We start from the raw sequence: 14,380 nt of genomic DNA on the forward strand, positions 1-14,380 counted from the left end.
ATTATGATGCCCTCCAGACATGAGGAAGGATCAAAAATGACAACTAATGGAGAAATTAAACATCTGTCAACTAAACAAGTTTTACACCAGTAGACCCAGAGCCTTATTTTAAATTGCCTTTCTATTAAAGGGGAAACAAAAAAAAAAACACCTTAAGAGACTTTCAGTAGGCACCATTAGCAGGCTCTTAATTAGCAGGGAAACACCCGGAATTTGAGAGACAGCATCACTAATAAATCTGTGTTTTCACAGTATAGGAAGATCTCTGTAACAGTTTGGGGAAACGGCTGGAATGCTCAGCCGGCACAGGGCTCTGCGGGAGCCCCCGCCTCAGCACCCCATGTCTGCATCCCCCCCTCGGCACCCCAGGACCGGGAGCGTGGCTGGGGCTCCACCGTGAGCCCCCCCGCCCAGCAGCCCTGGGACCCCCACCAGCCCGGGCTGCCGAAGCCAGCAGCAGCTGCTCCCCTGGAGGCACCATGGGGATGGCAGTCCCGTGGGGCCGGCCGGGCTGCAGGAGCTTTGTCCCCGTCACTGGCCACCCCGGCAGAGCCACCTGGCATCCCACAGCGGGAAGGCGCCTGGCACCCACCACGATCCTGCCCAGGGCTGGAGCAGCTCTGGGACCAGTGTGCACCCAGCATCCCAGGGCCCGAGCCCTGCCACCTCCCCTTCCCCAAGCAGCCCTCTGTCCCTGCGGGGGACAGCACCCACGCGAGACAACAGATACCTTCTTTGCTGGGGTTCGCAGGCTTGGGCTTCTCCCAGGGCGCCATGGGCTTGTCCTCCTCCTGCCCCTCCATCAGGGCCTTCTCGCCAGGCAGGTACCAGGTGGAGTTGTGCTCCGCCATCAGGGAGTCCAGGTCGATGGTGCTCATGGTGCCCTTGACGCCCTCTGAGCAGCAGCTGCCCAGGTCACTGTCCCCGTTCTGCCCCGCGCACTCCCCCTTCTTGCTCTTCAGCCCCAAGGGCTGGTCTTCCGAGATGCTGAACTGCTGCCGCTGGAGCTGGATCTGCGCCTGCAGGATCTCCAGGGGGTGGATCTCGTCCTGGGCAGAGGTGCTCGTGGGGGTCCGCACCTGCTCCATGCCCGGCGTGCTGGGGTGGGCGCCTGCCGTGGTGCTGAGCCCGTAGCTGTCAGGGGTCGAGGTAGACGTACTGAGGAGGCCGAGGGCCAGGGGCTTCTGTCCGTTGAGAAGTGCGTGCTCCCCACGGGGCAGCTTGGGCGAGCCGCCCAGCAGCGGGCTGCGGGTGGGCTTGGAGGTGGCATTGTCAGAGCTGGAGGACACCTCGTCCTCGTTGCCATAGCTGGTGCTGACCTCATCGGGAAAGTCCACGTGCGGGGAGCTGCCGTCCGACTTGGTCACGCTCTGGATGCCGCTGTCCAGGGAGGACATCAGGTCGGGCTGCTCGCCCAGCAGCAGCTCACCGCCCTTGCCCCAAGAGGGTGAGGTCAGGGGCTTGTCATGGGGGGTGCCCCCGCCACGCTCCGTGCCCGCAGCCCCCGGCGGGCCCCCCGCCGCCAGCACTGCCGGTTGCCCAGGGCTGACACCGGCCCCTCCGCCCTCCGCGGTCGAGAACTTCTCGAAGAAGGTGCCGGGGCTGACATGCCCGCTGTCCCGTTTCCGACGGCCCCGCCCCCGCCCGCCGCCAGTCTTCCCCTCGCCGCCAGCCGCCGGCTCCAGCGCGTAGCCAGGCGAGAGGCTGCTCTCGGCCGGCAGCAGCGGGGCCACACTCGCCGCCTTGCCCGTGCCACCCCCGCCCGCGGGTGGCCCTGCTGGGAAGTAGTCCGGGGCAGCGGGTGGTGGCGGGTCGGGCTCAGCCTGGCTGAGCTTGCGTTTGGCCTCAGCCGGGCTCTTCTTGTTGAAGGTGACGTTGAGGTTTGGGGCGCCCAGGCTGGCAATCATGTTCTGGCAGGCGGTGGAGAGGGCGGCCAAGCAGCTCTGCCCAAAGACGTTGTCCTTGCTGGCCGGCTTGCTGAAGGAGCCCAGCGAGAGAGCACCCAGCTTGCTGGCGGTGGGCCGTGGCGGCGGCGGCGGGGGGAACTCGGGCGGGGGCGGTGGGTAGGCGCCCGGTGAGGCGCTGAGGGCGGGTGCAGCCCCGTGGGCTGCCGGCTGCCGCGCTGCTGCCGTGAAGGGGAAGCCAGGCTGGGTGGCAAAGTCAGCAGGGCCGCGGCGCTCGGCAGGGGCACTGGGCAGCGCCACGCCACCGCCCGGTGACTGCAGCTGCGAGAGGCCACCCATGGCAGGCGCGAAAGGCGGGTGGACACCGGGCGATGACAGGGCCTGCGCCGGCCCCTCACCTGCCATCCGCAGCGGCTCCTGCAGCCCCAGCCCGCCGGCGCCCGGCCGGAACAGCATGGCAGCACCACCCGGCTGCAGGCCCAGCTCATGGGGGGCTGCCTCTGCCGGCAGCCCTGGTGCTGCCATGCGCCGTGGCAGCAGCTCCCCAGGCGGCGGCGGCCCCGTGAACCAGGCGCTGTCGGGGGCCAGGTGGGGTGCAGGCGGATCGAAGCTGCGGCCGCTGCTGCCGGCCTCCCGCTCGAAGGCGGGTGGTGGCAGGCCGCCGGGCGGGCCCACCTCACCGTGGTGCCCCAGCTGCTGCAGGCTGGGCGGCCGCAGGCGCTGCTGGCTACGCGAGGCCATCTGCTTCATCACCAGGGCCGCGTTCTGGCGCTGCGCCAGCGCCGGGTGCTCGGGGCCGCCGTGCGGCAGTGGTGCCCCAAAGGCCTCGGGTGCTGGCGGGGTGAACTCACCCGGCAGGCCAGGATAGGCCGTCGGGGAGAGGTGGCTCTCCATGGCGGGGCCATGCATGCCACTGCCCCAGGAGGCGCAGCGCTCGACGTTGGGGTTGCCAGGGAAGTCGAACCGCGGCCTCTTGGCGACGCTCACGTAGGGGGCATCGAAGTGCTGCAGTCTTTGATTTGGTGGCTGTTGCGGAGGAGGGTGCTGCATATTAAACACGGGGTCGGTGTAGGGATGCATATTCCTGTTCTCCAGTCTGTGAATAGGGTATTCAAACTGTGCATGCTGGTTCTGCATTATGGGCCCATTGTCCTGCAGGTTGGGGTTGGGAGCATTGGCTTCTGTTTGCTGTTGCCTAGGGATGGCTGGCGGGCAGGAGTTCTGTCTGGCCAGCAAGCCCGGCGGCTGCTGTGGCGGCTGCGGTGGCTGCTGCTGCTGCATCAGTGGGTGCCTGGCGTTGGCCCCCGGCTCCAGGCTGGTGGACATCTTCCGTGTTCCCCCGAAGCGCTCGAAGAAGACGCTGTGCTGCTGCGGCGGGTGCGCCTTGGCCACAGCCATGCCCGGTGCCCGGGACAGGGTGGGTGCCCCCGCGAAGCTGCCGCCTGATGGCACCTGCCTAGCACCGCCGTAGTGCGGCAGCTGCCCCTCGGGCTCCGACGGGGAAAAGACAGGCAGCTCGAAGTGGCCGGCGGGGCCGTCGCCGGGGTAATTGTATTCCAGCGAGTCCACGCCACCCTGCGCAGGGAGCCGCCGCTGCTCCAGGCCGTGGGGCTCGGAGGAGCCGGTCGCCGGCAGCCCGTGGAAGGAGGCGGCGCGGTTGGGGGACTGGTCGAGGGGCAAGCAGGGCGCCGGCACGGCGTGGCTGGAAGCGCCGGCGCTGTGGTGCTGGAAGTCCGGCAGGTTCCCGGGACGCTGCTGCCCGAAGCCCTCGCCGCCCTGGCTCTCGGCCATGTGCTCGTAGCCGTCGGCGAACGCCGTCTGTCCGCCCAGCGCGCCGCTGTAGCCCAGGAGCCGGCCGCCGTGCACGCAAGAGGCACCGGGGTCGGGCCCGAAGTTGCCGCCGAAGTGCGGGGGGTGCTGGTGGGGGTGATGAGAGCCGCCGTGGCCGCCGTGCGGCTGCTGCCCGCCGAAGAAGCCGTGCACTGGCGGCTGCATGCCGCCGCCGTGCAGCTCGGCGGGGCCGCGGCCAGGGAAGCCGTAGGCGTCCCCGGCCAGGCTCATGTTCATGCCCAGGAGGGGCGGCTCGCCCAGCGCGCCAAGGGCCGGGTCCACCGCCGCCGCCGCCGGGCCGCCGCCGGGGAAGGCCGGCGCCTTGAAGTGCGCGCTCATGCTCAGTCCGGGCTGGCCGAAGCCCCGCTCCGCCTGCCCGCCGCTCCGGCTGCTGCTCTGCGGCTCGAACTGCTCCAGCCCGAACATGCTGCGCGGCTCCTCAGAAGGGCATGGCCGCTCCGCGCCGCTCCGCCGTCCCGCTCCCCGCCGCGCCGGCCGCCGCTCGGCCGCCCCGCTCACATCCTGCCGCGCCGCCGGCACCGGCCGCCCGCCCGCGCTCACCCCGGCGGCTCGCCGCTCGCTGCCGCCCGCCGCCGGCCGCGCTGCGCTGCCCGAGAGCCGACGGGGCGGCGCGCCGCCGCTCACAGGCTCCGGCGCCCGGGAGCTGCGCGCCGCATCGCCGGCCCGCCGTGCGCTGCCCGCGGCTCGCAGGGCTCTGGCGGCGGCGGGGCCGGGGCGGCGGGGCCGGCGCTGCGTGCGGGCGCTGGGAGGGCTGCGCCGCGCTCCCCTGCGCGCTCCCTCGCTCTCACCCGGCGCTGGCGGAGCAGCAACAAGTTTTGCATTTCAGCGATGAATTTCAGCCATCGGGGCTGCGCCAATGAGCGCCGCGCGGCCCGGGGCGGGGCTCGCCGTTAAGGTGGCTCCGCCGCGCCGCCCGGCCCCGCCCGCCCCGCGGCCCAGCGGGGCTCGCTCCGGCCCGGGGCGGGTCGCCCTCCGTGGCCGGCGGCGCAGCTGCTCTCCGGGGCGCACGGAGCGCGGGCAGCCGAGGAGCCGCGCGGAGTCCCGGGGTGCGGGCGGCGGGCGCCCGGGGCGGGGGGTACGCGCTCTGGAACGGACCGGCGGGGCCGGGGGACCCTCGCTGCCGGCCAGGCACGGCAAGTCTCGCTCTCCCAGCCAACTGCCCGACCGGACGAAGCCCGCACGGCGGTCGGGTGCGGGGAGAAGGCTCCCGGCGACCCCGCCGTCCCACAGCACCCGCGAACCCCGAGCCGGTCCCCGAGCGGCGGCTCCTTCGGGAGAGCCGGGCGGCCTAACTCCCGGGCGTCAGCCGGAGTGGAGATGTCAGAGCCCAGCCTTCCTGGTGGCAGAAACATCCATCAGGTGCGGCGGGTTTAGAACAGCCGGCAGGATAAGGCACTTCAGGTGTTCACGACTCGCACATATCAATAGTTTAAAAAAATAAAAATGAAAATTACTCCCACAAAAAAAATGAGATCTATAAATAAGCGACCGAGAAGTATTTGTATATGGCAGGAGAGTTTTAAAGGGATTTTTTTCTGCAGAATCAGGATGCCGCGCTGTGATTAAATATTGATTTTGTGTAATTAGTTTTCATGTGAACTATCCTCCTTGCTGATGGCTTGGAGATTTCAGAACTAGAGAAGAAATGGAATTGGACATGGAAATTATTACTTAGCAAAGTGACAAGGGGGGGGGCGGGGTGCGGGGCTGGTACCAGGGCAGAAAATTAAGTACTCGCGGACAGCGGCACAAAGGGATGAAGTGAAAGTCTCGTTCGCTACGGGAACGGCGGCCACGGGAAGAGGGACCCGCCGGCCCCTGCGCCCGTGTCCCCACAGAGCGGCAGCGCTCCGGACCGACCGGCGCCCGGCCCGCCGCGGCCGCGCACCCCGCCGGGGCTCCGGGACGACCCCGCTCCGGGGCTCCCCCCGCGCTCTCTCTGCGCCTGCGTGCGCGCCGTCGGAGCCGGCTCTTCCGAACGGGCACAGCGCCCCCTGGCGCCGCCGCTGCCGCCCCCCGCGCCGGTCCCGCAGGCGGCCGGGCCGTGTCCCCGATCCGTGTTCCCGGGCTGTGCCGCCGGCGCTCGGAGCTCCCTGAGACGGGCTTCGGGACAGCCCCCTCGGGCCCCCTCCCGTCCCCCGTGCTGCCCCGGTGGGCACAGAACGGCTCCAGACGCAGGGACGAGCGCCGTTCCCTTGGGGCCGCACGCATCAGGGCAGGGGGTAATTAATACAATTAACGCCACCTATAAACCAGAGCTCTGTGCACCTCGAGAGGTCCTAGCCATGGTTGTTGAAGTTGCTGGACAGGGAAATCCTGCTGGTCGCCTGTCCCCAGCCTGTCCCAGCTCCCCAGAACTGCTCAGTCCACACTCAGACAACTTCTGTTGATGTTCCTGGGAGCCAGACCTGCTCCTGTAAGGCGGTTAGACTTCTCCTCTGATGAATTACTTTTGCTGACGTAAAAGGCCCTCAGGCCTCTGAAATTGCACCTCTTTCCTAAAGCAGGAGGTCGAGCACTTCAGAGATACCTCCTGTAACACTGGCTTCCATGGAAGACAGCAAAAGCTTCAGAAAAGACAGCTGATTTAAGAGAGGGATGGAGATTTCTTTGGTCCATGGGCTGGCCATCTCAAATGCTTCTGGGTGAGCGTTGATGCTCCTCTCTGGCTTTGCCTGGAGCAGGAGTGCAGATGTCTCTGCCAGGGCCAGCAGCCGGGCTCGCTACCGTGTTCTCCTTCCCCGCCCACTCTACTGGTCTTTTCTGCTCCTCTGCCGCTGGCAAGGCAGCACTGTCTTCCCAGAGCAAATGTTCAGCAGGTATCCTGCCAGCGGCACGGCCCGGATCCGGCTGTGGCTCAGGAGCAGCGTGGAACTGGCTGATGGCAAATACAGAAATAATATCAGCCCAAACATTTTGACAGTGAGAGCAGTGAGCTGACTGAAATGGTAAGGTCCTATACTAGCTGCAGTGCTCCACAGGCTCCTGGCGTGAGTGTTCCCTGTTTATGGAATGTCGGAAGGCGACTCAGCCTTGGTTTTAACCTGGAACATGCTTTGGGGCTGCGGAGCTGCAGTGACCAGCACCCTTGGAGCACCACAGTCACAAAGAGTCACAGTCACCCAGCCAAGCAGAAGGAAGCTTCTCTCAAATTGTGGCCAGTAGTTAAAAGCATATTTTACAAAAAGTATTTTTACTTTCAGTCTTTGGGTTTTGGTCATTTTGGGGAAGCAGGAAAAGGCATTATTTAAATAGTTGTAGCTGCAGGGGATTATTTTCTAAATTAACAATAGTAATTGCTCCTGCCAAATCCAAAGTGGAGGGGATTCATTTATTTTGACTCTCAAGACAATAGCACAATTTGGGGTTTCATATTGCAAGCTCTGAAAACCAAATGGTGGGGCTGATGCTTAAAAAAATAATTCAAACAACATCAATTCATCAGACTTGAATTCAGCTCTTTCCACTGTGCCAGTTTAACTTGCGCTGAGAAAAGTTGCTGCTCAGAGAAAAAAAAGAAAAACCTTTTTAACAAAATGAATGCATCATACATAAAACATCATGAACCATACAATTAGTAAGCAAATGTAAGAGTTCAGCTCAGTTCATAATTATTCAGCAAACCTATTCAGAATGATTTTTTCTCTCCCTGCAGCAATCAACTGTGTGGGCTCATTACCACTGAAAATCCAATGAAGAAACCACCACATAAACTGTACAAAACAAGCCCATATGCTGGAAAACCTTCAGCCCAGCTAGCCACCAGCAAGGAGCCTTTTAAACCCTTCCATCAAGCAAAACCACATCTTACTTTTCTGTGGTGTTTACACCCCCAGCCCTATAAAGATGCCATTTCATTAATATGTCAGGCTTCAGGTATATAAATTTTAGCTACTAAATAACCTCTAGAGTGTTTGGTAGTGCAGCCATCTGCAACAATACAAAAAAGTGTTTGGTTGCCACTACACGGCATGTACCCACCAAAGTGACAAGTCCTGTCTTAGAACATGGGCTCTCAAAACTTACTTTGGATAAAAGCTGATAGGGGTTTTTTTGGCAGTGATATCTGCTCCTAGCAGGGATAGTCAATGGAAGGAATTTGAATATTTTGAAAGACACGTCTCTAAGGCTGGTGGCTGACATTATCAGGATGGTTTTCAACATTTCTGCCTGAGCGGTTAGGGAAACTATTGCATCTTCTTCCTCACAGAATTACAGAGAAATGGTGACTGGACCGACTCAGAAGGTGAGTGTGTGAAATCACCACATGAGCTTGCCAGCGCAGTGGCCGCGGAGCAGGAGCACGTGGGCAGGGGCTCCTGGGAGGAGACGGAGTCTGTTGGCAGCACCTGCTGTGGTTCTGAACGCGGCCAAGAGGTTTGGGTTCTGAAGGGCCGTTTTCTGGCAGGGGTGCAGCTCCCCGGGCTGCGGGCACAGGGCTGCGCACACGGGGCTCGGTGGGTGATGGGGGGTCAGTGGGTGACAGGGTCCCAGCAGGGACGAGGTGGCTCCGGGGTGATCACACCACTGGCTCCCCGAGCCAGGCAGCACTGGGAACCTCTGTCGCTTCTTGTCCTTCCCGACATGAACGTCTGGAGGGGACTGTTTTCTAATCAATATTAAAGACAATTTCAACTGTAAAACCTGACTTACATTCAGTTTCTGAAGAGCTTGCCTTACCGATGTAAATATTTCACGCTTAGTTTTTCCAACAATGTTGTTTTCTGGAAAGTTTGGATCAAATTAATTCAGACACTTGACTGCTTCTTATTAAAAAAAAAAAAAATGCATAACTGAATAATAAGAGTTAAGGGACTAAAACTATTCCGGTTGTTTCCAGCAGAGATTGGCAGCAATTTTAGAACTCAGCCACACCATAATTTTCCTATTTATTTCTTCTACAAGGTTGGTTGGCTGGTTTAGTTCCTTCACATCTCTGGAACCTTCGGCTGCATACTTTTCCTGTTTGATTTTCAGGTACCTCAGAATGGATCATGATATTTTTACAACATTGGTATGTTTTTCCATGGCTGCAAACAGCTTTTTTTCACCCATTAAGTATGCTGTGGGTCCCATTTATGTCAGCTAGGTGAAAACCTTTACAGCATATGGGACACGTAGGTGTACATGTTGAATACAATTAAGATTTTCTAACTTAGATCACTGAAAAACAGGATAGTGCTAAAATAATACAACACTGAGATTGTACGGTTAGTCTTAAAAACACTGGGAAATGCTAAAGCAAGTTTTCCCATCTATGCTAGTTGTACGACAGCATACCACTTGGTCTTATTTTTCCCCCTTCAAATTCCCATCTCTAAAACACGCACCAGAGGGTCACACATTTGACTGAGAGGAAGGGAAGGAAAAAGAAATTAGATCATATATACAGCACAAGAGAATTAGTTCGGCTGCAGGAACTGTAAAAGTGTTATATTTCCTAAAATAACTCAGTGAAACATAAATAAAAAATAGTACCTCTCTATACGGATAGTCAGCATTTAGCTCTCCTCAGTATTTTATGATGGACTTTGTATGATTGACTTTGTTCTGTTGTTTTCTTGAACTTGAACCAGGTGGGAATTTGTGTAAGTTTTGCGGAGCAGGAGCCATCTTTGAGCATGTGGAAAGTCCAGCTCACTGCGGGTGGTGCCAGCAAACCACTGAAGCTAATTCATTTTTCAGCATCTTATAAATTGAACCCTTGTGAAAGGAGAGAACCAGAGGCTATTTTGTAAAGTCCTGATGACTTAATTTTCCCTAAGCAGTAGCTCACAAGAGTGTTCACCTTAGTGCTTCCCTGAAATCCCCTGGCATTCCTCATGTGGTATTTTCAAGCCCTTCCCTTCCATCACGTGCAAGACAGGGTCCTGCTGCCCAGGCAGAGGTGGAGGTGCTGAGGGGCAGCGGGATGCGGGATGCGGTTTGGGATGTCGCGATTCCATGGGAACTCACCTAGCATGGACCAGCGGGGCCTTTCCTGGAGAACGTCCCCAAGGGCCATGGGTCTGAGCATCTCCCACTCCTCACGGCGTCCGACACCGCCCAGCGCAGCCGGTACAAGCCCAGCCCGGCCTCGGGGGCTGGAAACGCTCCTGTCCCGGTGCCACCGCATCGGGGTCCCAACTGCCCAGGCCAGAGGAACACTTTGCTGCCAGGCAAGTCAAGATAATCCTGTATTTATGATTTATCATGTTACCTCACTTGGCAGAACAGCTCATGTTTCTGAGCCATTGACAAATCTCATCTCATAGTCTGATTTGTCCAGTATAAAACCCAAAGCGCCTCAGCCCACGTGAAGCGGTACCGAGTGTCCCGGAGGCAGTGACACTGGGGCCGGGCTGGGCTGGGAGCCCAGACACCCCCGCACCCTCCAGGGCTGGTTCCATCACCCCACGTCAGGCTCTTTTGGTCTTTTCGACAGGAGCTCCTCAGGTGCACGGGCAGCCCTGGCTCCCCACAAACACCCGCAGCCGCGACCCCTGGCTCCCGCCATGGGCACAAAGGGTTAAAAATCTCCCGCCATTCACAGCCATCACTTCTCCCACATCACCGGCCCCTCAGCATCTGGGTACAAAAGGCCGGATTTAATCCCGGCTGCAGACGACTCACATTGTGCTCCCAGACTTCAAGCCATGTCGGGCTATCGGGTTTCCAACTAATATCCAAGGCGCAGCCCAAGCATCGAGCAGGAACAAAGGCTTCTTTGTAACTGAAAAAAAAAATCCCCTGAAGATATTAGCAGTGCAGTAGAGTTCAAACTGTTAAATGATTCAAATATTATTTAACGAATACATTTGAAATGAGGTCTCAGAACCCAGAACACTTTTTAGATCATCATTTACAAAGAGCCCGCCTCTTCGTTTGCTTCCTTATGAAGTCGTTGCTTTCAGGTTTTAATTATAGACATTTTGCTTCCAGGCTTTTTCAGGGACTTCACTTGTTGGAGTAGCTCGGTTCTTGCTATGATACGGTTTAGCTGGTGACTACTGGATCTTTCAAAAGTCCTTATAATCACATTTCCTTAATTTACCCTGGACTTCATTTGTATGGCCGTAAGAAACAAGTGGGAGAGAGAGACACCCCATTGCAAAAGCAGCAACAACATTAAATACTGTTCTAGAGGGTACTAAAAACAAGGTTTTAAAATTGGGAAATTCGTTAAATTAGTATATCAAGATTTTAAGTGGGATTGGAGAAGAATTGCAAAGTTCAGATTCAACGAATACCTTGAATTTCTTGCAGAGTGCATTGCAAAGCAAAATGCAAAATACCCTCACAGCAGCAAAGCAGCCGGGCTCTGTTGCTGGGGGTGCCTCTGTGCACCAAAACAGCCACTTCAGGTGCCCTCTGTGGAGGGAAACACCAGAACCACAACCGGCTGTTCAAACAGAGGCAGGTTGAGTGACACGGAGTCCTGCCTGTACCTGAACCATCACAATTTCACTCAAGTCTGATTATGGGTCCAGCTTGTCCCCATGTGGGCAATGCCCCAGGTGGCAGCCATTGAAAATACACCTCCAAATGCTCTTTTGGACATATTGTCGTTTTAAATTATTGCAAGAGCCAGAACGTTGTTCTTGACACGGTTTGCACTGTGAGTTCTGCCCACAACAGGTAACGAGGAGAGGAGGGATCACAAGCACCAGTGGATGAAGCATCCCGGTGGCTGGCTGCCCGGTGACAGGCTGGCTGTCCCTGTCCTCGGGGCCATCTCCATTTCATTGCCCACTCTCCTCAGAGCTCACAGACACAGACGCTTTCCTTACTTCAGCAAGTTCCTCTAAAATTGCTCATTTCCAGCCTGCGTGAATGAGGCCGTGTTCATTTTACTGTGTTGCCCCAGTAGAGCGTGGTCTAGCGTACGCTGACTGTAACAGAGAGTTTCACATTGCAGAGATTCTGACACCGGTAGGAAACGGAGTGAGAACAAAATACCCATCAGCACTAAGATCTGAGCTATTTCTTTTCCACTGCAGCCAGTTCACCCGATAGCAAAGGAAACGACGGGCTGTGCGGCTCTGCAGCTGTCGCGGTGCCGTTAGCGCTGTGGTTACCCAATCCAGAGGTGAGCGGCTTTGGCGGTCGTCGGCTCTGCAGGGGAGGCGAAGGGGAAACTGCATCTATAAAACAGAGAACACTTTAGAACTTGTTTAAAGGAAATACCTTTCGGAATCTTACGAACATTGCAAACTAAGTTAATAAACCACATTACTTTCTAGCCTTTTTCTTAAGGAGCTTTGCATGAGCAGAAGTGCAGACGGGTTGGGACACCTGACAGTGGTGAAGGACAAACGAGCACAGAAAGCAACGGGCTGAGATACCTGAGATACTGCAGTTTCAACATCACCGGGCTTTTCTACTTGTCAGCCAGGTCCGAATTCTCGCACAGCTCTGCAGAGGTGAACACCAGCCACACACGGAGCAGTGCTGTCCACCCGTGTAACCAACATGGACTTGCAGTTCTTACTGTTCCATCACTTCTGACCAAGCAATTATGATTTAGCAATACATAAAATGTCAACTGCTTCAGCCACAAGTTCTTCCTTTCAGCCAAAAATACAAGAAGAGCACCTGAGAGCAGGAGGTACAGGAGGGACTCCCCCAGGGCTGGGACAGAGGTTCTGGCCACCTGCAGTATTTCCAGCTTGCTGCAAACCTGCAGGGTCTGCGCTGTGCACCCCCACCCCCCAGCACAGGGGCTCCGTGGGGCCCAGGACGTGCACAACAGCACTTTTACCATCTGCTCGGAGGGAAGCCAAGAGCAGAGCGAGACCCTCCGAGCATGCTGAGGGCTCGGGCAGCAGAGGTGTGGGCAGGACATACGGTCCCTGCGCAGCAGAGAGGACCCGTGGGGTTCCAGCAGTGCTCGCTCGCTCTGCCGGCTGGAACAGAAGGAAGATGCTGAGGCCAGTTAATGTTGAACAGCAACAGCAAACAGAAGGAACTGAGATCAGAAGAATTTGGCATCAGCTAATGAGCCATTCCTGCTGTTTGTGGCGGGACAGAGCCCGGCCGGCAGCCACGGGCACCAAACACCCACCCAGGGCTGAAACCTCTCCCGTCACACCTCCACAAACACCGGCCTTTCTTCTAAAATCACAGCTGTCAACTGAGGATGGCAGGATCAAAATTCAACGCGGGGTGGTCGGTGTCACCTGCTGAAGGCTGGTTTGGATTGCACGTGCATCCCCGGGCACTGGTGACTGCATTGTGCGTGGTGTGTCCCTGCACCCGCGGTGCCGGTGCTGCGGCAGGTGACGGAGCTCGCTGCACCCTTCCCGGCACAAACCGCTCCTTCAACGCCTCTCGCCCAGGAGAGCACAGGGATGCTCGTGTGCTGTGTCACAGCCAACATCTGTACGAGAAAGCTCTATGGCAAACAGGTTGCAAGCTTCTTACAAGGCTATTTTATTCTTCCTGACAAGCCTAATCACACTATTTCAATATTTAAAGTGAAGCGTTTACTTAGCCCAGCTCTTTGAGGAGAGATCACGATGTTAAAATCCATCTGTCAGGCACAGTTAAAAACAAAGTAGGAATAAGGCCTTAAGGCAATGCTGCTCAGCAGCTCGGGCGTTCAAAGGATGCAGAGCAAAGACGTGGAATCTCTTGTACATCACCACCAGACCCAGGGCAGGTTTATCTGCCCATTCAACACTGTGACTGTCCCGTGTCGGTGCCATGCTGCTGCTGGTCATAAATTCAGCTGCTGTAAATGTGTAGTTTTTGAATGACAGGAGCAATATTGATCCTCCGCTTTTGCTGGTGGATGTTGGCAGACAGTAGCAGTGCACTGAGGTGTTAAAACTACACATCCAACAACAGGTGAGAAAACAGAAGCTGCACGTGGCAAGACAACATTTTAGACTGATATTACCCACCGCTGCAGGAGCAGCCCCGAGCCAGGAGCAGCCCTGGTTGTGCTGCTGGTAGGTGCGTCACCTCTGCCTGCAAACAGCCCATCGCCTCTGACCGTCATCCCCGTCCGGTTTTGAACATCTCCATCCCAAGCCGTTGGTCCAAGCGCTGGCTGGACCAAGTGCCCACCGGGCTGGAGCAGCCCCGGCACCAGCACCGGCTGCTGCCCACAGGAGCGAGGGGTCACCGGCCTTCTGCCCGAGAAGCTGAAAAATGGGGAGAAATGACATGGTTACCCAGTAACCTGGCACCAAGTCCCACTGGTCTTCATGGAGGGAGATCACTGCTGTGCCTCCAGCACCCTCCTGCAAAAGGGTCCCATTTATTTACAGAAACAGTGAACTGGAGGTCCATGGAGTGATGAAGAAGAACAACCACGTTTTACACACAGGTGCTCACCTCTGGAAAAGCAGATCTGGCGGTGATGGACACGGTGAAATGGGTGATGTCGGAGTCAGGAATCCCAGAACGGGGGGAACAGCAGGGACCGGGCTGTGCTCACCCTGCCAGCTGCGTGTGACTCACAGGGCAAGAGCAATTTTAATATGTGACGTAGCTCCTAAATATGGCTGACTTGTCTGAGTTTTGGGAAATTCCTAGTAAGTTGTCTTATCAAAGACATTTTCAGACTGTTCAGAACGCAGTTAGAAAGGGGTTAGGGTGAAAGAAAAATCCAACTCACCCAAAATCTCAAAAGACAAACC

The 14,380-nt window shown here is 57.6% G+C and overlaps 1 protein-coding gene across 2 annotated transcripts in view; it reads right to left on the reverse strand.

The window, feature by feature from the left end:
* The window catches only part of MN1 (MN1 proto-oncogene, transcriptional regulator), a 92,689-nt gene extending 88,124 nt beyond the window's left edge, over positions 1 to 4,565 (reverse strand). The window contains exon 1 of one of the 2 annotated variants that reach the window (XM_065033661.1): positions 731 to 4,565. In XM_065033661.1, coding sequence (XP_064889733.1) covers positions 731 to 4,160 — 3,430 coding nt within the window. In that variant the 5' untranslated portion in view covers positions 4,161 to 4,565. The remainder of the gene's footprint in view (positions 1 to 730) is intronic. The other variant, XM_065033662.1, reaches the window with a different exon arrangement.
* Positions 4,566 to 14,380: the final 9,815 nt, after the last annotated feature.

The sequence above is a fragment of the Columba livia genome, chromosome 17, assembly GCF_036013475.1.
Source record: "Columba livia isolate bColLiv1 breed racing homer chromosome 17, bColLiv1.pat.W.v2, whole genome shotgun sequence".
NCBI lineage: Eukaryota > Metazoa > Chordata > Aves > Columbiformes > Columbidae > Columba > Columba livia.